Source organism: Coregonus clupeaformis, unplaced genomic scaffold (assembly GCF_020615455.1).
Source record: "Coregonus clupeaformis isolate EN_2021a unplaced genomic scaffold, ASM2061545v1 scaf0590, whole genome shotgun sequence".
In the NCBI taxonomy this organism is placed as follows: Eukaryota; Metazoa; Chordata; class Actinopteri; order Salmoniformes; family Salmonidae; genus Coregonus; species Coregonus clupeaformis.
Window position 1 is genome coordinate 243,998 of NW_025534045.1, and position 23,388 is coordinate 267,385.

At 46.0% G+C, this 23,388-nt stretch overlaps 1 protein-coding gene across 1 annotated transcript in view; it reads left to right on the forward strand.

The window, feature by feature from the left end:
• LOC121555791 (neural-cadherin) overlaps positions 1 to 19,796 on the forward strand; it is a gene marked incomplete at its 3' end in the record, with an annotated part of 168,151 nt that extends 148,355 nt beyond the window's left edge. The window contains exons 23-28 of the mRNA XM_045216060.1: positions 4,334 to 4,548; positions 13,066 to 13,193; positions 15,529 to 15,656; positions 16,281 to 16,404; positions 18,501 to 18,681; positions 19,630 to 19,796. Coding sequence (XP_045071995.1) covers positions 4,334 to 4,548; positions 13,066 to 13,193; positions 15,529 to 15,656; positions 16,281 to 16,404; positions 18,501 to 18,681; positions 19,630 to 19,796 — 943 coding nt within the window. The remainder of the gene's footprint in view (positions 1 to 4,333; positions 4,549 to 13,065; positions 13,194 to 15,528; positions 15,657 to 16,280; positions 16,405 to 18,500; positions 18,682 to 19,629) is intronic.
• Between the last annotated feature and the right edge of the window lie 3,592 nt (positions 19,797 to 23,388).

The window sequence follows — 23,388 nt, forward strand, 5'->3', positions numbered from 1 at the left end:
CTCTCTCTCTCTCTCTCTCTCTCTCTCTCTCTCTCTCTCTCTCTCTCTCTCTCTCTCTCTCTCTCCCCCTCTCTCTCTCTCGCCGGCCAGGCCTTTGATGTCTTTCCGACCTGGGCTCAGCTCACTGCTGTAATCCCAGTGGTGGTTGTTTAGGAGAGAAGCTTTAGCTTCAGTACTGAGCTCTGTGTTCTACATTACAGGAGCCATGTTGCAGTACCATATGTCTGGCGCCTCTTGTTCCTCTCTGCTCCTCTCACCTCCTCTACCTCTCTCCCCCGGTGCCTCTCTGTTTTTGGTTCCCTCTTGGTCCTCCTGAATGAATTTCATAGTTGCGCTCTGAATTACTGAGCGAGCTCGACATCAAGCTAAATACTTCCGGGACCATGTTGAGGAGGAAGGCTAAACGCCGCCGGTGATGTGGGGGGAATTTTCTTTAATCTAATGATCTTTGTGATTAAAAATGCAAAGGAAATGAACACATCAAAAATACCAACCTGGCTGCTACACCAAAGAAGGTATTTAAAAGGGAATGATGCATGTTTTATCATACGTCTGTGTATATTTTTGTTAGGTTGTTTGCAATGTGGAAGTGCACTTAAATAACAGTACACCAACAATTTAATGAGAGATTGAGATCATTTAAAAAAGATATATATTTCATTTCTCAGAAATCATTCAACCTTTTATTTTCTGATGCAATTTTGTGTCAACCAGTTTGGACACAAACACTGTGGAGACCACTGAGGTATAATAAGAACAGGAGACTGTGTCCGACCGTTGTTTTCATGGACCGTCTAAATTTGGGTTGCATCCGGTTTATACGGACCAACATCACATGCGCACTATCACCCAGTGCTGGGAGCAGCACAAGCAGTGATGATGTCATCACGTCATCCAAAAACATGGCGGACATTGGATGAATAAATAAATTATATATCTTTGGCTGTGAGTGATTTTTTGGCCTAAGCAACAATTAATTGAATAATTCAATGGATGTTTTGTGCACAAAGGTGATGACTAAAGTGTCTTATTAGGAATTTTCTAATCTGACTTCTCTATGTGGCCGTGTACGGAAATTGTCTTTCTGGGCCAGGCGTCAGTTAAACTGCAGTACCGAAGCAAAACTGTGTGAGCAGTCAAAACCATGCTTCTAGACCGGAAACCTGGCCCCTTGGTGGATACACATAAACTACTACACAGCTGTGTGTATGGTCTAAACTCTGTGAACAGAATCAGAATCAGAGTCACCATATTTACTAAGACACTGCTCTGGTAAGGTGTTGGCGATTCCTTCTGTGGATTTCACTCCTGCAGACATATGATCCCACAGACGTCAACACAGCCACAGATGATATTTCAGTTGGAGCATGCTGACAGACCTATAACGTTAGTCTCCTGACTGAGATAGAGAGAGGATGACAGAGACACACACATATACACACACACACACACCCCGTGCAAACACACACATCACAAGTCCCTCGTTTGAAATCCACCAACATTATGAGTCCATATTCAGAGGCAATCTGCTGCTGTTGTTTTGGTGTTCATGTCTATAAAGAAGGTGTATACAAATGTTGCTGAAAAAATTGCCAGACATCTTGCCCAACATTTGAACATATGTCCAAATGTTCTTCCTGGAATTGTCCATCCAGCTTCCCTTTGAAACACGAAAGGAGGAGAAAGTTAATTTTGTTCTCTGCTGTTTAATTAAAAGAAGAAAGTAAACCCAGGATTTGTGTCTAGTTGGACGTACTAAGCGTGTAATGTGCCTTGCCATTGGTCCGTACCAGAATGGTTTATGCAGCCAACCAGAGTTAATCCCAGCTCTCTCTCTGTTGCAGACACATATTGGCTTTTTACAGTTGAACTAACATTGACAGTTTGGCCCAAACACAGGATAAAGTTGTTGATGTGTCAGAACCGAAGAGCCTCCCTGTTGACGACAAGTTGTCCTTGTAGAACTCACATTCTTCTTAAACTATAACTGAAAAGCCGAAGAACTTAAACATCTGTAAAGTATTTTGAGTCTGTGAATGTAGCGAATAATTAACATGTTAATAGAAATTCTTCACATTGTACGTATTCAATTATTACATTTCTACAATTATTGTTTCCAGTAGAGAATGTCTTTATAACTGAATAGGGCATTGGTCAATGTCTTCCTCTGCAGGCTTGGGTGTGTGAAACCATTCAAAGACAAATGCAAGCCTGGTAATAGATAAGAGACAGAGGCAGTGGAATGGTTGCTGAGCAGAGCAGAGAGCCCTGGCCTGGTTTATCACTAGGCTTTGAGCACACAGATGTAGAACTACACAGATACAGAGAGATCCCCAGCGACACAGCGCAGAGATTTAAGATTTAAGATTTAAGAAACAACATGTAGATAATCGTGGCACCAGGATTAATAGCGGGATTTGAAAATGGTGGGCAGGGGAGATTACTTGGTCCTTTTCAAACGCTAACAAATAACATCCCCATGTGCAAGCAAATAACAGGAAATGCTCAAGTACAGTAAGAGGATTGGGTTGAGGCCATCATGGCTGAAATCAGGTTCCTGATTTCTCTGATGGGATAAATGAGTGAGATTATTCCCTGAGACTGGGTGAATTGTTTCCAAATGGAGAGATAAGGTAGGTCAAGTTTTCAGTGTATTGTAATTTCAATCTCTCTATCTTTACATCTCCTTCTCTCTATAATATTATCGCTCCTACTCCCCATCTCCCTCTTTCCTTTATATTATCCCTCCTTTGTACATTACTGTCTGTCACTCTGTGAGATATGTCTTTGATGGTCCGATGGTCTGCTGGTGTAATACTAGCCTTGTTTTCTGCTTGGGGTCTAGTCACACTAAGCCGTGACCGTGTGTGTACACATCCTCCCATCCCATGTGTGAGTGGTTAGGTAGTAACCACATCCAGATATCACTGGTCTCAACTCCCTGCCTCTCCACAGTGAGATGGCCTTATAGAGTCACTATAGGATCCTGTTTGGTAAACCTGAGCCTAGAGCTCCTAGACCAAACATCCTTTCATTTCAATGCGTCATGGTTGGGATACCATGTTGTTGGAAACAGAACAGCCCGACATGCATGCTGATCTGCATTAAAAGCAACGTTCACCACCTGCTGTTCCAATGCATCCTCATCTTCTCTCACCTATAGTATAATAATAATGTATGCCATTTAGCAGACGCTTTTATCCAAAGCGACTTACAGTCATGCGTGCATACAGTCATGCATGCTCCTCTCTCCTCTCTCTCTCTTTGCTACAGTGTGTCTTCTAAACGCAGGGTGTATAGCTTTGATTACTGCGCCTGGTTATTAGAAGAAGCATGTTAATGTTTTTCACCACCTCTTGCATTTGCATGTCTGCCAGGTGCCAGGGGGCCTATCATTTCCAACAGTCTCTCCTTTTCAATCTGGGTTCAGAGCACAGACTGGGAAATGGGAAAGACTAAATGCAAGAGTGTGGGAAGTGGCAGCCAGGCAGCCAGGAGCTCTACTCTCTCCGTTCGCAGCACACAAATGAGAGAGGAATGAAAATAAGGGAGCATGGCGGCCTGGGAGACTATTATTAGGCTGCTGTGAGTAGGGTGATGGAGAGGGAACCGGCTGAGAAAATAGCTGGGCTTCTGACTAAACTAACTAGAGAAAGCCGCACTTGATTGATGCCGCAGGATTGCCTGTGTGTGTGCCAACTGTATTAGCTGTCTCTACAACAGGTGGATACAGTGGGGTAGTGTGTGTGTCTGTGTGTGAGAAAGGAAGAATGAATGAAGGGGATGACAGAATAACCAGAGGGAGGAGTGCAGCTGTGCTCGGTTGCTACGTATGACAGAGGGTGTTGTTAATAGTGATGGATTCTCCCTATGGTTCAGCTGATAATGAGAACATCTGCATGAGATGTGGAGTGATTCTCTGAGAAGGAAATCACTAGAGGCGAAAAACAGTAGTCTGAGAGCAAGACAGACAGAGTCATTGGGGGCTAATATGGACTGCTAGATACTTAGTTGGGATGTACACTCACAATCTTTAGTAATAGGGGTTGTTATGCAATTGAGAGCAACTAGAAGCAAATTGTGTGTGTGTGTGTGTGTGTGTGTGTGTGTGTGTGTGTGTGTGTGTGTGTGTGTGTGTGTGTGTGTGTGTGTGTGTGAGTGTGAGTGTGACTGTTGTGTGGTCAAGCAGAAGCAGGCCATCCCATCCCGGCCTCAGCAGGGACATCCTGACAGAGCAGTCTTGTGTGATAGATGAGGTCAAAAGTTGAAATAACTAAATTGCTTCATATTATTATGTTTTGTGATGTACCTCTTCCTTGTTATTTTGCCCTAGATGCCAGTGCTCTACGCAGTTCGAGGGGCCAGAGTGCCAGCAGACCAAACACAGTTTCCATGGCAACGGCTATGCCTGGTTTCCTCCCATAAGGCCTTGCTTCGAGAGCCGTCTCTCCCTGGAGTTCATCACGGAGGTTGCAGATGGTCTGCTGCTCTACAGCGGGCCCCTGGCCCAGCTACAGCCCTGGGACCTCGAGGACTTCATGGCCATAGGTACATTTCCACTTACTTCTACTCACAGAAGGGGGGACAGGAATACAGGATAGGGGAGAGACAGGGTGTGTGAGGGGGGAGGGAGGGGCAGCGCATGCCTGCGTCAGTGTGCTGGTAATTGTGTTTGCGGTACACCGTGATGTGAGATAGAGATAAGAAGGTTGCATAAGGCAGAAATGCACAAATTGTCCTCTACACAACTCTGTCTGGATTTGCTGGTTTAATATAAACGTTTAGATACTACTAAGGTTATTTTTCCATGGAGATTTGATGTCCCAACACTGCCAAATTAGTTTGGGGGTGGAGGGGTTTCATACTGTGTTGAAGACTGATCTCAGTCTCTGTGTGTGTGTGTGTGTGTGTGTGTGTGTGTATGTGTGTGTGTGTGTGTGTGTGTGTGTGTGTGTGTGTGTGTGTGTGTGTGTGTGTGTGTGTGTGTGTGTGTGTGTGTGTGTGTGTGTGTGTGTGTGTGTGTGTGTGTGTGTGTGTGTGTGTGTGTGCGTGCGTGCGTGCGTGCGTGCGTGCGTGCGTGCGTGCGTGCGTGCGTGTGTGTGCGTGTGTGCGTGTGTGTTGCAGTGTGACAGCATCAGGTCTTTAGGGGTTAATGAGAGGGCTCATTATGAAAGTAAAGGCTTATTTGTCATTCATTCCAGAATGTAATTACAACGGGGTGTACATATTTAGAGCTTTAATGAAGTTGTTGAGCTATATGGACGTGCTTAGCATACATTCTCAAGTTGGAGTAAATAACATAAGTTGTTTGTGTGTACGTGTTTGTGGTTCAATTTCATATTATGTCTGCTTTTGAGTATTAGCACTCGATTCAATGCTGGAAGACATTTTGTGTGTGTGTGTGCGCATGTGTGCATGAGTGTGTGTGTGTGTGTGTGTGTGTGTGTGTGTGCATGTGTTTGAATGGGAAACAAAGGAGAAAGGATACAGTAGAAGGTTCAAGTGTCAAGTTTCAACGTTTTTTCGCAACGCGCACAGGACAGTCTCAAGTCTGCAGTCTCAACACGATGCATAGTCAGTGTGTTGTACTGTGAAGATGTAAAGATGTCTGCAGATGCTGCAGGGTTTCACAAACTCAGTCCTGGGCCCCCTCCTGGGTGCACATTTTGGTTTTTGCCCTAGCACTACACAGCTGATTCAAATCATCAATGTCCGCAGCCGAGCAGCCGAGCAGCCCATTCCAAAGCTGCTGGGTGGGGAGGAAGAGACATAGACTGAAGAAGAGAGACAAAATTCTAGAAAGTCTCTGTCACATGAGCTTCCTATTCTTAATCCAGCACTGTGCCTGAGAGGACAGAGATAGCGGGGTAGAGAGAGAATAAAAAGTATGGAGAGAGAGTTTAGGAGCTGTAATATACAGAGTGGGGGAGACGGTATGGAGCTGCGGATGGAGTCAGAGAGAGTTAGAGTAGAAGAAGAAAATGCACAGTGAGACATGGAGTGAGAGGGTGAGATACTTAGTTCAGAGTTGAAGGGATGGATGAACAAGATTGTTGAACTGCAGGAGGGAGAGATAGAAAGGCAGAGTGGAGAGGTCAAGTAGAGACGCCTGAGACTTAAAGGGAGAAACAGACAACAACAGTTTAGCCGAATGTCATTATATTACTCTCCAACACAGACACACACACACATACCCTGTACTCTCACCCACAGGTTAACTGTGTTAAACCATATTATTTCTCGCTGTTTAACGGTGCAACCTATTAAACCTTATAACTCTCCACTGCTTCACAGCCCGGCTCTCCATATTAAAGACGAGCGGCTCGCTGGCTGCCTCCTGCAGCCCTGCCCACTCACTGTCGGTTCTCCGCTGTGCTGTGCTGTGCTGTACCGTGCTGTGCTGTGCTGTTTATCCCCCCCATGGGCCTTTCTACCTAGGCATCACCACCACTAATGTGCGATAGCACAGACCTGCCTCAGCAAAACATCCCTGCATGTCCCACATTCTCCGCTGTTCCCCAGGAACTCTGGGATTAAAGGCCCAATGCAGCCATTTTTTTTATCAATATCAAATTATTTGGGGTAACAGTTAAGTACCTTACTGTAATAGTTTTCCATTAAAATGGTCAAAATGAAACAAAAATAGCTTTTTAGCAAACAACTATTTCTCAAGCAGGAATTCTGCTAGGACTGTCTGGGAGTGGTCTGAGTGGGGAGGGGGAAAGTAAAAACTAGCTGTTATTGGCAGAGAGGTTTGGAACTGTTTTTGTTATTCCTCTATTAACTAATTTACCACCTGGAGATGTCACCAGGTAAGCCGAAACATCACCCATGCAAAACATGCTGATTAGAAGGTATTTTGTGAATTGTATTTTCAACCAGCAACTATCATGAAATAACAATTATCAAATTTTTTCACACATTTACAGTGTTAGTTTTATCTGCTGTTTTACAATATTATACAAAACACAGGAAAAACTGAATTTTAACTGCACAGGGCCTTTAAATGGTAGAGCTCCGTGTCACGGTCGTCAATGAGCGAAGGAGACCAAAACGCAGCGCGTTGAACGAACATGACTTTATTAGAGAAAGGTACACGAACGACAAAAACAATAAACCAAGACGACTAGTGAAGTCCACAGTTACAAATACTGTACAGGAACAGAAACCCACAAAACCCAGGTGAAACCACACAGTTTAAATATGGCTCCCAATCAGAGATAACGAGCCGACAGCTGACACTCGTTACCTCCGATTGGGAGTCATATGACTAATCAACAACAAAACCAAACATAGAAATGAACAACTAGATCCAACATAGAAATACACCCTAAATGAAAATAACAACCCTGGCTCAACAATCAGAGTCCCTGGAGCCAGAGTGTCACAGTACCCCCCTAAAGGTGCGAACTCCGGGCGCACCAGCATACAGTCTAGGGAGGGTCTGGGTGGGCGTCTGTCCATGGTGGCGGCTCTGGCCCAGGTCGTGGTCCCCACCTCACCTTAGTCACTATCCGCTTCCGTAGCCCCCTCCACATGACCACCCCCAACTAAACCCCACTGGATTAAGGGGCGGCACCGGACTAAGGGGCAGCACCGGACTAAGGGGCAGCACTGGACCAAGGGACAGTACCTGACTAAGGGGCAGCACCGGCCTGAGGGGCAGCACCGGACTGAATGGCGGATCCTGGCTGGCTGGCTCTGGCGGATCCTGGCTGGACGGCTCTGGCGGATCCTGGCTGGACGGCTCTGGCGGATCCTGGCTGGCGGAAGGCTCTGGCTGATCCTGTCTGGCAGAAGGCTCTGGCTGATCCTGTCTGAGCGGAAGGCTCTGGCTGATCCTGTCTGGCGGAAGGCTCTGGCTGATCCTGTCTGGCGGAAGGCTCTGGCTGATCCTGTCTGGCGGAAGGCTCTGGCTGATCCTGTCTGGCGGAAGGCTCTGGCTGATCCTGTCTGGCGGAAGGCTCTGGCTGCTCCTGTCTGGCGGAGAGCTCTAGCGGCTCCGGTCTGGCGGACGGCTCTGAAGGCTCATGGCAGACGGGCGGCTTTGCAGGCTCAGTACAGACGGGCAGTTCCTGCGGCGTTGGGCAGACGGGCAGTTCAGGCGCCGTTGGGCAGACGGGCAGTTCAGACGGCGTTGGGCAGACGGACAGTTCAGGCCCCGTTGGGCAGACGGCAGACTCTGGCCGTCTGAGGCGCATCGTAGGCCTGGTGCGTGGTGCCGGAACTGGAGGTACCGGGCTGAGGACACGCATCTCAGGGCTAGTGCGGGGAGAAGCAACAGGGCATGCTGGACCCTGGGGACGCACATAAGGCCTAGTGCGGAGAGCAGCAACAGGGCATGCTGGACCCTGGGGACGCACATAAGGCCTAGTGCGGAGAGCAGCAACAGGGCATGCTTGGCCCTGGGGACGCACCGTAGGCCTGATGCGTGGTGCCGGAACTGGAGGTACCGGGCTGAGGACACGCATCTCAGGGCTAGTGCGGAGAGCAACAACAGGACGCACAGGACTCTGGGGACACACAGGAGGCTTGGTGCGTGGTGTAGGCACTGGTGGGAAAAGGCTGGCGACGCGCACCGTTTCCCTGGTGCGAGTGGCCGGAACAGGCCGGGCCGGGCTGGCGACGCGCACCGTATCCCTGGTGCGAGTGGCCGGAACAGGCCGGGCCGGGCTGGCGACGCGCACCGTATCCCTGGTGCGAGTGGCCGGAACAGGCCGGGCCGGGCTGGCGACGCGCACCGTATCCCTGGTGCGAGTGGCCGGAACAGGCCGGGCCGGGCTGGCGACGCGCACCGTATCCTTGGTTGTTTGGAACCGGAACAGGCCGAACCGGGCTGGAGACGCGCACCGTACACTTGGTGCGAGGGGTCGTAACAGGCCGGACCCTACTGGAGGCACACACCACTGGCTCTACCCCGGGAACTGGAACGGGCCGGACCGGACTGGTAATACACCCCAGTACCACTCGCCGTGCCTCTACATCTCCATTCCCTACTTTGCCCAGTGACCCCCGTAACCTGGTTGCCCTTTGAATATGCCCCTTCTCTGCCTCCGTCAGCCCTGTGGTAGCCTCCTGCTGCCCAGCCGCCCAAGCCATGTGCCCCCCCCCAAAAACTTTTTGGGGTTGCCTCTCGACCTTCCGACGATGGCCCTGCTGACGCCGTTGCTCCTCTCGCCGTCGCCTCTCCACCGTTTCGCTCCATGGACGGCGATCCATCCCATCCAGGATCTCCTCCCAAGTCCAGGACCCCTTTCCGTCCAAAATCTCCTCCCATGTCCAGGAAGCCTTTGGAGCTGGGTCCTGTTGCCGCTTGACACGCTGCTTGGTCCTTTGATGGTGGGTTTTTCTGTCACGATCGCCAATGAAGTATGACCAAAGCGCAGCGTTGGGAGTGAACATGATGATTTTTATTTTGAAACACACGACAAAACAAAACACGATCCGTGACGTCCTCAGTTACACCGACTGAATAAAGAACAAAAACCCACAACCACAAGGTGAACACAGACATTTAAATATGGCTCCCAATCAGAGATAACGAGCCGACAGCTGACACTCGTTACCTCCGATTGGGAGTCACTGACCAAACATAGAACGCGAACACCTAGACACTACCCACAGTACACAACACACGGAAATCTACACACCCTGACTAAACACAAAAAGTCCTAGAACCAGAGTGTGACACTCCGGGCCAGTATGGCAAGTAGCCTGCGTTTAAACCAGGACTGTTCAATTCCTGTCCCGGAGGGCCGAAACACTTCTGTTTATTGTTTCTACCTGGTAGTTAATTGCACTCAACTGGTGTTCCAGGTCTGAATGAGTCCCTTATTAGAAGAAGAGGATTAAAACCAGAAGTGTTTCTGCCCTCCAGAACTGACATTGAACAGCCCTGGTTTAGAGAGAATGGCATCATTCCCTTTATAGCACTATTATTGATCACAAAATAGTGCACTATAAATGTAATAGGGTACTATTTGGGATGCAGCCTGTGTCTGTTACTACCCAGCTTGGGCCTGTGTGGTGGATGAGACTACTGGACAGGTCTGAGGTGATTTGTTCTGGCCCTGACAGGGCACTGGATGTTGCCCTACCAAGGAGGAAGATGTCTTTGGTTCTGCTTGTTAACTTTTCCTTGGCTCATAGTCTTTGTCCCGGTCTGAAATTATGTGTCGATATGGGTCAGATTACAACCACCTGTAGCTATGTGCTTCATTACTGAAAGCATTATATTGAGTTATGGTTGTGTATAGTGTAGGTTTGCAGGGCATATGGTATCTTTTAGAGTGCCCATTGGTCTGTCCTCACCTCTAAATGTAATCCGTGTTATATTTCTCTCTAAATCACGCCAGAGATCTAGAACCTATCTGTGCTGTCTCCTGACTTTGACCGCTGACCTCTAGGTCTATTAATCTGAATGGTACGCGGGAACATGATTACGTCCAGTGAGATCACAGTTAAATGAGTCTCATTATCGTAAGCTCTCCCTTCTCAAGGGTACGAGCCATGGGACTGAGCTCGTCCAATCAATAGACAAATTAACCGGACAAATTACATTTGGGTGATTACGGACTCCTGCAGAATGGAAAACAGGCTCTCAGGGCTCGGCTGGGGATCCGGTGTACACCTCATTGCCAAGAGTTGCCTCCAGCTCCAAGGATTGAGCAGAAAAAATGTCATCACTCACTTTGTCTCATTCTGACCTAATGGCAGCCTATTTATCAAGCTTTTATAGTTGTAATTCATATTTTCTTAATAAATGCAGATGTTTCAAAAAATGATTGAGTAATGGTATGGAAATTCAATGAATGTAATGGTAATTTGCTTGCAGCATGTAAGCCACAGGGAACGTTATTGCATTTTTTGCCCATATTAAATAGAATCATGATACACGGCTGAATGTAAACATCTCAGGCATTTTGTATTTTACAATTTTTTGATATTTTGCTTTATGCAGCACTAGTGTTGGTGGTCTCAGAAAGAACTGAGAAACAGGCTGACTAAGAATGAGGTGAATTCCCCCCCCCCACCCCCAAACACACACACACACAACCCCCGAACACACACACACACACACACGTGCAGACACAGCATCTGGCAGATGAAAGCGAGCAGAGAGATACAATTACACCCTGAGTGTGACACATACATTACGGTCAATTTGCAGAAACCTGTTTCACAGTCTTTTAGTGCTCTCGCCCGTTTCAAATATCACTTTTAAGTTTGGGTCCTGTTTCTTGGGGGTATGGGGTGTTTGCTGACAGTCAATTTATATTAAAGGCACCACAGTCACAGACTCTCTTTTTCTCTTGCTGGGCTGCTGATTTGTATATACTGAGTGATTTGTAATGCTGTTTATGCAGTCCATATGCTCCCTGCCTCAATCATATGCCCTTCAGGCCTTCAGAAAAGAGTCAATTTTTCATATTTAAGCGGGAGTGCCATGCTATGGGGGCTGAGACCCCCTGGCTTTCCCCTCACCAGGACTCTCGAAATGGAAGATTAATCTGCAGGGATGTCGAGGAGGAGACCATGATGAATTAGGGATGAGGAGGGGAGATTAGCCGTGACCGCACTGAGTCCGCCGACCGGAGTTTAAGAGCAAAAGCTTGTAGTAAGCTGAGTACACCCGGGCGTACTCTCCCTGTCCAAGATCATTTGATACAGCACAATATAAAGCCCATTTGGCCTGTCTGCCCTCCCATCAGCCACCCTGCCTGACCAACACAGCACAGCCCAACCGGTCCATGCCTGTGGAAGTTCTCTTCTCAGGCACTCGGCATCCCTCTCCTCTCCTTCCCTCTCTCTTTTCATCTCAACCAAGCCTCCACCATTCACACCTGTCAACCTGCAGTCTGTCCCCTTTTCTCCTGAAATGTCATGTCAGTCCCAACAAGGAGGGTCGGGACCATCGTCAGACAGAGATAGCCTGTGGGACAGTGTCAGTCTCCTGCCTGATGGTGGTGGCCACTGTGGGCCTTTCAAATGAAAAGGGCTTTTCACTCAGGCTTAGGCTGGGATCTGTACATCAGTGACTTACTGCTAGCTCAAAGTTATCTCTGTTTGAGCACAGGTTGCCTACTGGGAATCCACTGTGAGAGCACTGCAGGGAGAAAGTGAGAGAGAAAGGGTATAAAAGAGAAAGACATGACAAGCCAGATAGAGTGAGTGTCATGGAGAGAGGCAGGGAGTAAGAGAAGAGGATGACGAAAGCAAGATAAAGACAGACCTATAGAAGAGGGAGAACATCCCTTTCTGTTGAAAACAGAGCATTTGCGAGCCTAGAAAATAGAGCAATGTGGAGTTTATATTTACAGCGCTGTTCTCTCCTGAACTCTTAAACTGATGTCATGTTGATTTATGGAGAAACAGTGGTTGGTTGACATGTTATTTACCCACAATCCTTTGCAAACAGTATAAAGCACACATTGAGTCTTAACTGGTTCATTAATTTTTAATTTCCCATTTGACTAAGTCAGAAAATAGAATAACTTTTTAATATGTTTATTGTCTTATGGTGGGGGGCCAAATATAATTGCATAGCACCAGGCACTGTTGTAATCCTTATTGTGGAGTGAGCATGATGACATCTGACTGTTAGTTATATTTAACTGGTTTACTATTAGCTATGCGCCTTTTACTGTTGTTGTTTTTCATCTTCTAATACTGGCCCAGGTTATTAGTTTAAATGTAATTTTAAGTACGTAATCTTTCTGAGCAGACTGCTGAAAGCATTGAGGTGGTGCCTGTTTTTACTTTAGCCTAGGGTTGGGTGAACAAACATCACTCTTACCGAATTTCGACCATAGGTCAGTTGGCTTTGATTAGTTGACTGTGTTTCACTGTGGTTGCTTGTCCTTAGTATGTTGCAGTGATCAGATGAAATGGGTACAGAAGTGATGGCCCCAGAATAAAGTGGTCTGTGTGGGGTGGTATCTGGTCCTCCCTGGCATTGAGAGTACGTGATGGGGATTTGATGGTCATCAGGAGGCCCTGGGGATGTGACCACCATATGTGACCTCATGTCAGTGTCCTCTCTCTCTCCCCTCTCTCTCCCCTCAGAGCTGATCGATGGCACTCCCACACTCAAGATAAACCATGGCTCGGGCACACTGGTCCTGCAGTTGCCAGGCAACGTGAACGTGGCGGACAGACGGTGGCACCGTCTGGACGTGAGGAGCAACAGTAAGGTGGGTGTCTGAAGTCTGAGCTGCTGCCAAGCTTATACCAACCCAGGGGACCCCAACCCCCCAACACACACACACTACTCCCCCCAACACTACCCATATGCTGTTCATTCTTATAGAACTCTGGGGGAAGTTTAACGTAAACATGTGGTGTCAAATCAAATCAAATTTTATTTGTCACATACACGTGTTTAGCAGATGTTATTGTGGGTGTAGCGAAATGCTTGTGCTTCTAGCTCCGACAGTGCAGTAATATCTAACAAGTAATATCTAACAATTTCACAACATATACCCAATACACACAAATCTAGTAAGGAATGGAATTTAAGAATATATACATATATGGACAAGCAATGACAGAGCGGCATGGACTAAGATACAGTAGAATATTATAGAATAGAATACAGTATTTACATATGAGATGAGTAGTGCAAGATATGTAAACATTATTAAAATGACTAGTGTTCCATTCCTTAAAGTGGCCAGTGATTTCAATAGGCAGCAGCAGCCTCTAATGTGCTAGTGATGGCTATTTAACAGTCTGATGGCCTTGAGATAGAAGCTGTTTTTCATTCTCTCGGTCGCAGCTTTGATGCACCTGTACTGACCTCGCCTTCTGGATGATGAACAGGCAGTGGCTCGGGTGGTTGATGACCTTGATGATCTTTTTGGCCTTCCTGTGACATCGGGTGCTGTAGGTGTCTTGGAGGGCGGGTAGTTTGCCCCACGATAATGTGTTCGGCAGACCGCACCACCCTCTGGAGAGCCCTGCGGTTGCGGGCGGTGCAGTTGCCATACCAGGCGGTGATACAGCCCGACAGGATGCTCTCAATTGTGAAACTGTAAAAGTTTGTGAGGGTTTTAGGTGCCAAGACAAATTTCTTCAGCCTCCTGAGGTTGAAGAGGCTCTGTTGCGCCTTCGTCACCACACTGTCTGCGTGGGTGGACCATTTCAGTTTGTCAGTGATGTGTATGCCAAGGAACTTGAAGCTTTCCACCTTCTCCATTGCGGTCCCGTCGATTTGGATAGGGGGGTGCACCCTCTGCTGTTTCCTGAAGTCCACGATCATCTCCTTTGTTTTGTTGACGTTGAGTGAGAGGTTATTTTCCTGGCACCACACTCTCAGAGGTCTCACCTCCTCCCTGTAGGCGGTCTCGTCATTGTTGGTAATCAAGCCTACTACTGTTGTGTCGTCTGCAAACTTGATGATTGAGTTGGAGGCGTGCTTGGCCACACATTCATGGGTAAACAGGGAGTACAGGAGGGGTTGAGCACGCACCCTTGTGGGGCCCCAGTGTTGAGGATCAGCGAAGTGGAGATGTTGTTTCCTACCTTCACCACCTGGGGGCGGCCCGTCAGGAAGTCCAGGACCCAGTTGCACAGGGCGGGGTTCAGACCCAGGGCCTCGAGCTTAATGATGAGCTTGGAGGGTACTATGGTGTTGAATGCTGAGCTATAGTCAATGAACAGCATTCTTACATAGGTATTCCTCTTGTCCAGATGGGATAGGGCAGTCTCTGCTAGACTAGTCCTATTTTCATTAGATAGTCTGGAGAAGTAGGAGGGTTTGAGTGGTTTGGATTCAATGCAGATAGAATTGGTACCTCCTGAATACCTTACTGTGTATGGTCACTGTGGCTGTATGACAGAGCTAACAACAACTTTGTTCATCTACCAGTACTGAAAAACAACCTCAGGGTTATTCTGGAAATGTTCAATGTATTATATAAACAGTGTCATACAAACACTATAATAGTGTTTGTATGCCATTTACAAACAAAATGAATCCACCTGCATGTTTGCTATGAAATAACTAGTTTAATATGCTTGTTGAATACAAACTGGTATTGAGTAGATATTGAATAGGACCTTTTGGAAGCAAATTAGATGCTCACATGTGTATGGTTAGTTATTTCTTGCAATAGAATATAGTACATATAGATATAATACATATATCAGAAAGGTATCACTGGCAGTAATGGAGCTCATATTAGACTGGTGGGCCAGCCAGCATCTGATGTCCTGATATTCCTGATGTCCTGCTATTCCTGATGTCCTGATAATCTGGATGTCCTTATATTCCTGATGTGCTGATATTCCTGATGTCCTGATATTCCTGATGTGCTGATATTCCTGATGTCATGATATTCTGGATGTCCTGATATTCCTGATGTCCTGATAATCTGGATGTCTTTATATTCCTGATGTCCTCATATTCTTGATGTCTTGATATTCCTGATGTTCTGATAATCTGGATGTCCTTATATTCCTGATGTCCTGATATTCCTGATATGCTGATATTCCTGATGTGCTGATATTCCTGATGTGCTCCTGTAGGAGGTACGCTTCACACTGGACCGCTGTGCCGGTGCCACCATCATGGAGATGGAGGGAGTGGGCAGCTGGCTGACCACAGAGGACCACTCGTCCTGCGAGGTCACTGGGGTCACGCCCAACCTGGACAGGTAGCCTATTCACACCTCTCTCTCTCTCTCTCTCTCTCTCTCTCTCTCTCTCTCTCTCTCTCTCTCTCACGCTCTCTCTCTCTCTCTCTCTCTCTCTCTCTCTCTCTCTCTCTCGCTCTATTTGTTTCTGTCTTTCTTGCTCACACACTCTTTCTTTATTTCACTCTTTCTCTCGCTCCCTCTATTTCTCTGTCTTTCTCTCACTCTCGTTCTTTCTCTTTCTCATTCTCTCTCTCTGCCTATCTGTCTCTCTCTCTCTCTCTCTCTCTCTCTCTCTCTCTCTCTCTCTCTCTCTCTCTCTCTCTCTCTCTCTCTCTCACTCTCTCCTATCTCTCGCTCTCTCTCTCTCTCTCTCTCTCTCTCTCTCTCTCTCTCTCTCTCTCTCTCTCTCTCTCTCTCTCTCTCTCTCTCTCTCTCTCTCTCTCTCTCTCTCTCTCTGTCTCTGTCTCTTTCTCTCTCCTCCTTTATACAGAATACACACCTTTCACGTAGTCAAACTCAGAGCACCAGATTGGTGGGGGACAAGGCAATGAATTACGGATTGAAAAAAGTACTGCAGTAGAAAATAGGGATGGATAGGTGTATGAAAAGATGTACTGACAGTGTTGTTAATTTCTTCCCCAGGCATCTGAATGGGACCCAGGTGTTACAGCTGGGTGGAGTCAATGAGAACCTGCCCTATGTCTACCCACAGTTACAACACAAACACTTTACTGGCTGCATCCGGAACCTCATTGTCGACAGCAAGGTAACATTTGCTACAATGTATTTCTTCCCAATCATCACACACCATGAATAGCCATGGGAAGCAATTTAGTTATTCTACAACACCTTAACATCTCCATTGTAAAGAGTTGTCTTTACACCACTTACACTTGTACTGCAGGCAGCATGGTCCTCTGTAGCTCAGCTGGTAGAGCACGGCGCTTGTAACGCCAAGGTAGTGGGTTCGATCCCCGGGACCACCCATACACAAAAAAATAATAATGTATGCACCCATGACTGTAAGTCGCTTTGGATAAAAGTGTCTGCTAAATGGCATATTATTATTATTATTATTTTATTATTATTATTATTATTATTATTATTATTATTATTATTATTATGGTGTTATAAAACTGCAGACAGCATCTCGCATAAATGCTTTCAAACACTTTCACACCTTCGTCAGGGACATTGTCCCAACAACACTTCTGTAAAAAAGGTATGCTCCGGGAACGCATTGAGCGCATATCTACTAGACACAGTCTGAACTGGTAGATATGTCACTATGACAACAGTCGTCACCGCGGAGGACAGCGGTCCTTTTGCCCATGTGACTCTATGACACTGTGTGACACGGGGACCTAAAAGTATTTGACACGAAAACACTCTCCTTCCCGCCCGCTGGCTACAAAACGTAGGGCTGAGGTTCGATGCAATATTCATAGACCTCTTATTGTAGAGTGGAAACACTGGGGGCGTGGGTGGAACATGTGAGAGAGGAGGACGTCTGTGCCATTGAACCTGTTCAAGCGTGAAGGAGGGGTGAATGTTTGGGCAAGAGAAGGGAAGGGGCAGATTTTTAGACTTCAATTGTGTTTCTATTCTGAATCTACATCTTCCCACCCTGTCACAGTTGATTTATGTTACTCTCTCTCATCGCTTCTCTCTCAATCTCTTCTGCTCTCTGGGACAGATTAACTATACTATGGGTCTGCAACCGTGCAATAACAGTTTTCATTTTCAAGAGGGAATTACATAAATGATCAGTAAAATGAATATGAAGAAAAAGCAATCTGTATATGAAAACAGTTTCGTTTTTCTGTCTTTTCTTTATAAAAGCAACTTGTGAAAACATTGCATATAACATTTGCCATTTAGCAGATGCTTTTACCTAAAGCAACTTACATTCATGCATGCATACATTTTTCATATGAGTGGCCCAATGGGAATCAAACCCAAAATCCTGCCGTTGCAAGCGCTATGCACACAGGACCACACATACGGAAATTATTAGCAAATCTAGTCTTCAACATCTATCCAACACTGTTCCACTCTCTCTATCCATCTCTATATTTCTGAGTGAGGCAGAGACGGGTACTCATGACTGGGAAAGTCTGATAATTATGTTTGGTGAAACATTTTATCATGATTGGCATCTCACACACATCAACAAACACACACCTGCACACATACTCACATACACACAGAGATGCATTTAGGATCTTTGAGTGTTTGTAGTAACTCTCTGTAAATCAGTATTGACCTCCATCTTAAGAAGGCTTAGACTTAGAGTGCCCTGCTCTATGGTGAGGTCAGAACCAATTTGTACCTTGTTGCAGATTGGCTCAACGGCTGCCGTGGTTTACGAGCAACCAGCTCCGCTGAACGGTGGGAACTCATAAACGGGGAGATTGGACATATTAATGTCCTTTATGATATGCTATTGTGAGCAGGGCTTAAGATTTCAAGGTTTTCCTGTCCTTTCACAGCATTGCCGTCCTACAGCTCCTTTGTGTGCCTGTAGATTGGTTTGATCCTATGAAAACCCAATTATTGACATTCCAAGAAATTGCATGAAAGGTAAATGCATAAAGGTGTTGAAGGGCAATCTCAAGTTTCGGTGACCATGCCCTCAGTTTTTAGAAAACTAACAATTGTTCTGTCCTTCTCTCTTTCCTTCTCTCTATCCATCTCCTTCTCTCACTTGTATCGATCCCTGTGCCTCTCTTTCTCCCTGTCTACTGCTCTCTCCCATTTCTATCTTACACCGTACTGTGTAAATATCTCCCTCTGGCATACATATCCTACTCCCCCTCTCCATCCATCTCTGCCCTCTCTCCATCTCTCCCCCCTACACAGTTCTATGACTTGGGCACTCCAGCTGACTCTGTGGGCAGCTCCCCAGGCTGTCTGACTACGGATGGGAGCTGTGTCAACGTGGGCATCCCCTCCTGTGGCCCTAGGGGGCGCTGCCATGGAGAGTGGGGCTCCTTCAGCTGCCAGTGCATACCGGGGTACACTGGGAATCAGTGTGAGCAGGGTACGTACCTCAATGCCAGCACCGAGACCAACATGTATATGATGAGTTCCTGTTTGGAGTGCATGCGTGAGTGCATTGATTAATTAAATGTGTTAGATTAGATTAAATGAATGTTAATGAGATAAAATGTGTTAATGAGTGACTGGGTACAGTCAGATAGCTATCATGGGGAAGGTGTGTGTCTGTGTTTCAACTTTCATTAGTCGTATGGGATACACATGGTATACACAGTCCAATGAAATGCTTACTTGCAGGTTCCTTCTCGACAATTCAACAACAATAAGAAATAATAAAATATAAGAATACGAACATAAAGTAAATGTCTCAGTAGAACAGAATAAACATTTTAGCATAAGTATAATACAGGAAGGTACAATTTATAGACCAATATTTAGTGTTTAAATTGTGCAGTATTTCGCAATCATAATAAGTCTGGTAGCAGCTGTTGTGATGTGTGTGTAGCATGAATGTACTGCGTGTGCGTGTGTGTGTGTGTGTGTGTGAGTGAGTGCATGTGTGCTAAGGTGCGGAGAATCAGAGCAGGTGGTCAGTCCAGTTCAAGTGTTCAGCAGTCTGATGGCTTGTAGATAGAAACTGTCTTTGGTGTGTGTGTGTGTGTATGCGTGCGCATGTGTGTATGTGTATGCGCGCGCGTGTGTCTATGTGTGTGTCTATGTGTGTGTCTGTGTGGTGTGGGAGGACTAATTGACTGGTGGAGTCAAATAGAAGATGAAAGAAATGCCTGGGCACGAGTTTGATCTAAGATCAAGGCGTGGGAGGGTATCATTAGACTAACAGTATTGTGAATGGGCGTAGTAGAGTATGTGTATCTCTTGAATTCACTCTGGATGAATATCAGTTCAGACTCCTACAGTATACAGTATGTCCCGTGTTTATGGTGAGATGTCTAGCTAACACATTGTCTTGTCCTCCATGTTTTGTTGGCAGAAGTTCCAGAGTATTCCTTTGATGGGCGGAGTCATGTTCATTACCAGTTGGCGTCTCCTCTGCCAGCCCGGCGGACCCAGGTACAGGTTCTGGTCCGGACCCGCAAACATGGCAGCGCCATCCTCAGCCTACTGTCCAAGGAACAGAGTGAATACCTACGCTTAGAGGTGAGACTGAGCTTTCTGTGTATGTCTCTCTCTCTCTCTCTCTCTCTCTCTCTCTCTCTCTCTCTCTCTCTCTCTCTCTCTCTCTCTCTCCTTCTCTCTCTCTCTCTCTCTCTCTCTATTTTATATCTTCTTTTGACTCACCCTTTTGTCTTTATATCTCTGTTTGTCCCGACCATGGGAGCTCATAATATGCTTTCATGGGCTCATAACATTTTTTTCAGCATCCCCCCCTCCAACTGTGTGATTGAGGTTAATCATAACATTAGTGTCATCCGCTATGTATACTGCTGTTTTTATAGAATTTCTTCTCATCCTGTAACCTTCTCCATCATCCACATATCTTTACTACAATGCCGCAACATGGGGAGTGGATTCATCACAGGGACATAAATGTCAGCCGTTTTCCGTGTGCAGCCAGTGTGAAATGCACCAATTCTGCAAACACCCTCTAATATTAACCCACAACAGAAGTACAACATTGTAACGCAGTGTTTGCTTTTAATCAGACCTACATTAGCATGCGTTTCTCTTGGCTGAATGTATGCTCAGCGTGCAGAGGCTTTCAGAAGGAGCTTGAGATGCGCCCCACACTCCAAGGACTCCTTGTTTTAGGAAAAAGTGATTTTCTTTGCACCTGCCTCACAGTGGCGTGTTTAGATTGCTGATTGCAGCTTTGAGTTTTTCTCTCTGCTCTCCTCTATAAATCGTGACTGATTAATTATTTGTATGCTATCAGACTGGCGTGAGGAGAGCTCTGAGATGTGCTGCTCGCTCTCTGGAGTGGCAGGTTAGAGATTTCATTACCGCAGCTCACAGTGTGACTCGTGGTTGAAGCCTCATAGCGGTAGCCCTCTTCTTTATTCATTCCCTCTGTGTTTTTCTTGTCCTCCGTCCTGATGGAGGGATGGAAAGAGCAGATGCCTCCTGGGGTTTCTTGGGAGAGAGGTGTCTCTGATCTGTAAGGGTACCCACTGGGCACACACTGGTGGAATGAAATAACATTGAACCAATTTGGAATAGACATTGAATTGACGTCTGTGTCCAATGGGTAGGCTATAATAAATTTTCACTTCTAGCCCTGGTGATGGCATAGCAAGACAATAGTGATGATAATTGCCATTTTAACATTGTTAACACCAATACAACAAAGAGGAGGAGAAGCCTTGAGCAAAAGCCCTCCTCTCAATTAGTACTTCTTGTCTGGTAGCCTGAATATAGACTCAGGAACATATTGTACCTTTCACATGTCCTCTACTCTCTCCCTATGCCTTGATGCCTTAGATTATGAGAGATGCACTGGATCCTACGTGTATCCAAGATCAGAAATGTTTCTGATTGTCTGATAGCTCTATGGTTTTCTCTACCTCTGCCTACACACTGTGTGTGAATGGGTAGGTAGCATGGATCAATGTACTGTATAATGAGAGAGCTACTTCATTCAGGAATTAAGAGCCTGCTGATCTGGAAGGACACATAGAGAATATACTGTACACAGTGATAAGACAGAGGTTACATAAGCATTCACAGCCTTTTTTTCTTTTGTAAAATATTTTTATGATTTATTTTAATTTTTATTGGGGGTAGATCAGCTTTAATATTGCAGATAGATTGTAACTTCCATCAATGTAATTGTCTGCATCACTTCCAATCCCGCATATGTTTTTTTTGCAAATATATATATATATATATATATATACAGCTCTGGAACAAATTAAGAGACCACTGCAACATTTTCTTAAATGAGCATCTCTACATGTATGACAGCCATTCCAGTGTCTGTTGAATTCCAACACAGGCACACCTCATTCTACTGAATTAGGTACTGATTAGGTGATCACCTGAACCAAATCTCATTTAACGGGGAAAAGTATAAAAACCACTGCTGTGGTCATCACTATCGTCTTGCAATAGGAACAGCTGGATGGCAAAAACAGTGCTAATAGTACCTCAAAAGTAATATTAATCAAAAAATAACTATTGACCATGCCAAAAGAGTTGAAAAGGAACGTTTTGAGTGAGGAAAAGAATTAAATGCTGGCTTTACTGGCAAAGGGATACAGTGAGCATCAGGTTGCTTCCATCCTTAAAATTTCAAAGATGGCGGTTCATAAGAACAAGGTCAAGCAGCAGACATTGGGGACAACAAAGCTACAGACCGGCAGAGGGCGAAAACGACTCTCTACTGACCGGGATGACCGCCAACTCATTTGAATGTCACTCAACAACCGTAGGATGACATCAAGTGACCTACAAAAAGAATGGCAAACGGCATTTGGGGTGAAGTGCACGGCGAGGACGGTTCGAAACAGGCTCCTAGGGGCAGGGCTGAAGTCATGCAAAGCTAGAAAAAAGCCCTTCATCAATGAGAAGCAAAGAAGAGCCAGGCTGAGGTTTGCAATAGACCATAAGGATTGGACCGTAGAGGACTGGAGTAAGGTCATCTTCTCTGATGAGTCCAATTTTCAGCTTTGCCCAACACCTGGTCGTCTAATGGTTAGACGGAGACCTGGAGAGGCCTACAAGCCACAGTGTCTCGCACCCACTGTGAAATTTGGTGGAGGATCGGTGATGATCTCTGGGTGCTTCAGCAAGGCTGGAATCGGGCAGATTTGTCTTTGTGAAGGACGCATGAATCAAGCCACGTACAAGGTTGTCCTGGAAAAAAACTTGCTTCCTTTTGCTCTGACATTGTTCCCCAAATCTGAGGATTGGTTTTTCCAGCAGGACAATGCGCCATGCCACACAGCCAGGTCAATGAAGGTGTGGATGGAGGACCACCAGATCAAGACCCTGTCATGGCCAGCCCAATCTCCAGACCTGAACCCCATTGAAAACTTCTGGAATGTGATCAAGAGGAAAATGGATGGTCACAAGCCATCAAACAAAGCCGAGCTGCTTGAATTTTTGCGGCAGGAGTGGCATAAAGTCCCAACATCAATGTGAAAGACTGGTGGAGAGCATGCCAAGACGCATGAAAGCTGTGATTGAAAATCAGGGTTATTCCACCAAATATTGATTTCTGAACTCTTCTTAAGTTAAAACATTACTATTGTGTTGTTTAAAAATGAACATTAACTTATTTTCTTTGCATTATTCGAGGTCTGACAACACTGCATATTTTTTGTTATTTTGACCAGTTGTCATTTTCTGCAAATAAATGCTCTAAATGTGTCAGTAGCTGAGTGTAGATGCGGTGAGGAAATCAAGCGCAGGAAACACGGGCGTTCGTCAACAGACTTTAGTAACAAAATGCAGCACCAAACAGGCGAACAGCCAACCCAACCGGGAGGCAAAATACTAATTACGCACAACACACACAGTGCGTAAAATGAAGAAAGCGCACACAGTGCGGACTCTCGGAAAACAACAAACACGAGAGTAAATACAAAAAGAGCAACAGCTTGACAATAAACAATACCACATAACACCTGCCCCCACACACGAAAACTAAATAGGCAACCAAATCAAACACTAACAAGGGACAGGTGTACAAACAGACAAACCAAACAAACATGAAACATCGAACGGTGGCAGCTAGTACTCCGGGGACGACGACCGCCGAAGCCTGCCCGAACAAGGAGGAGGAGCAGCC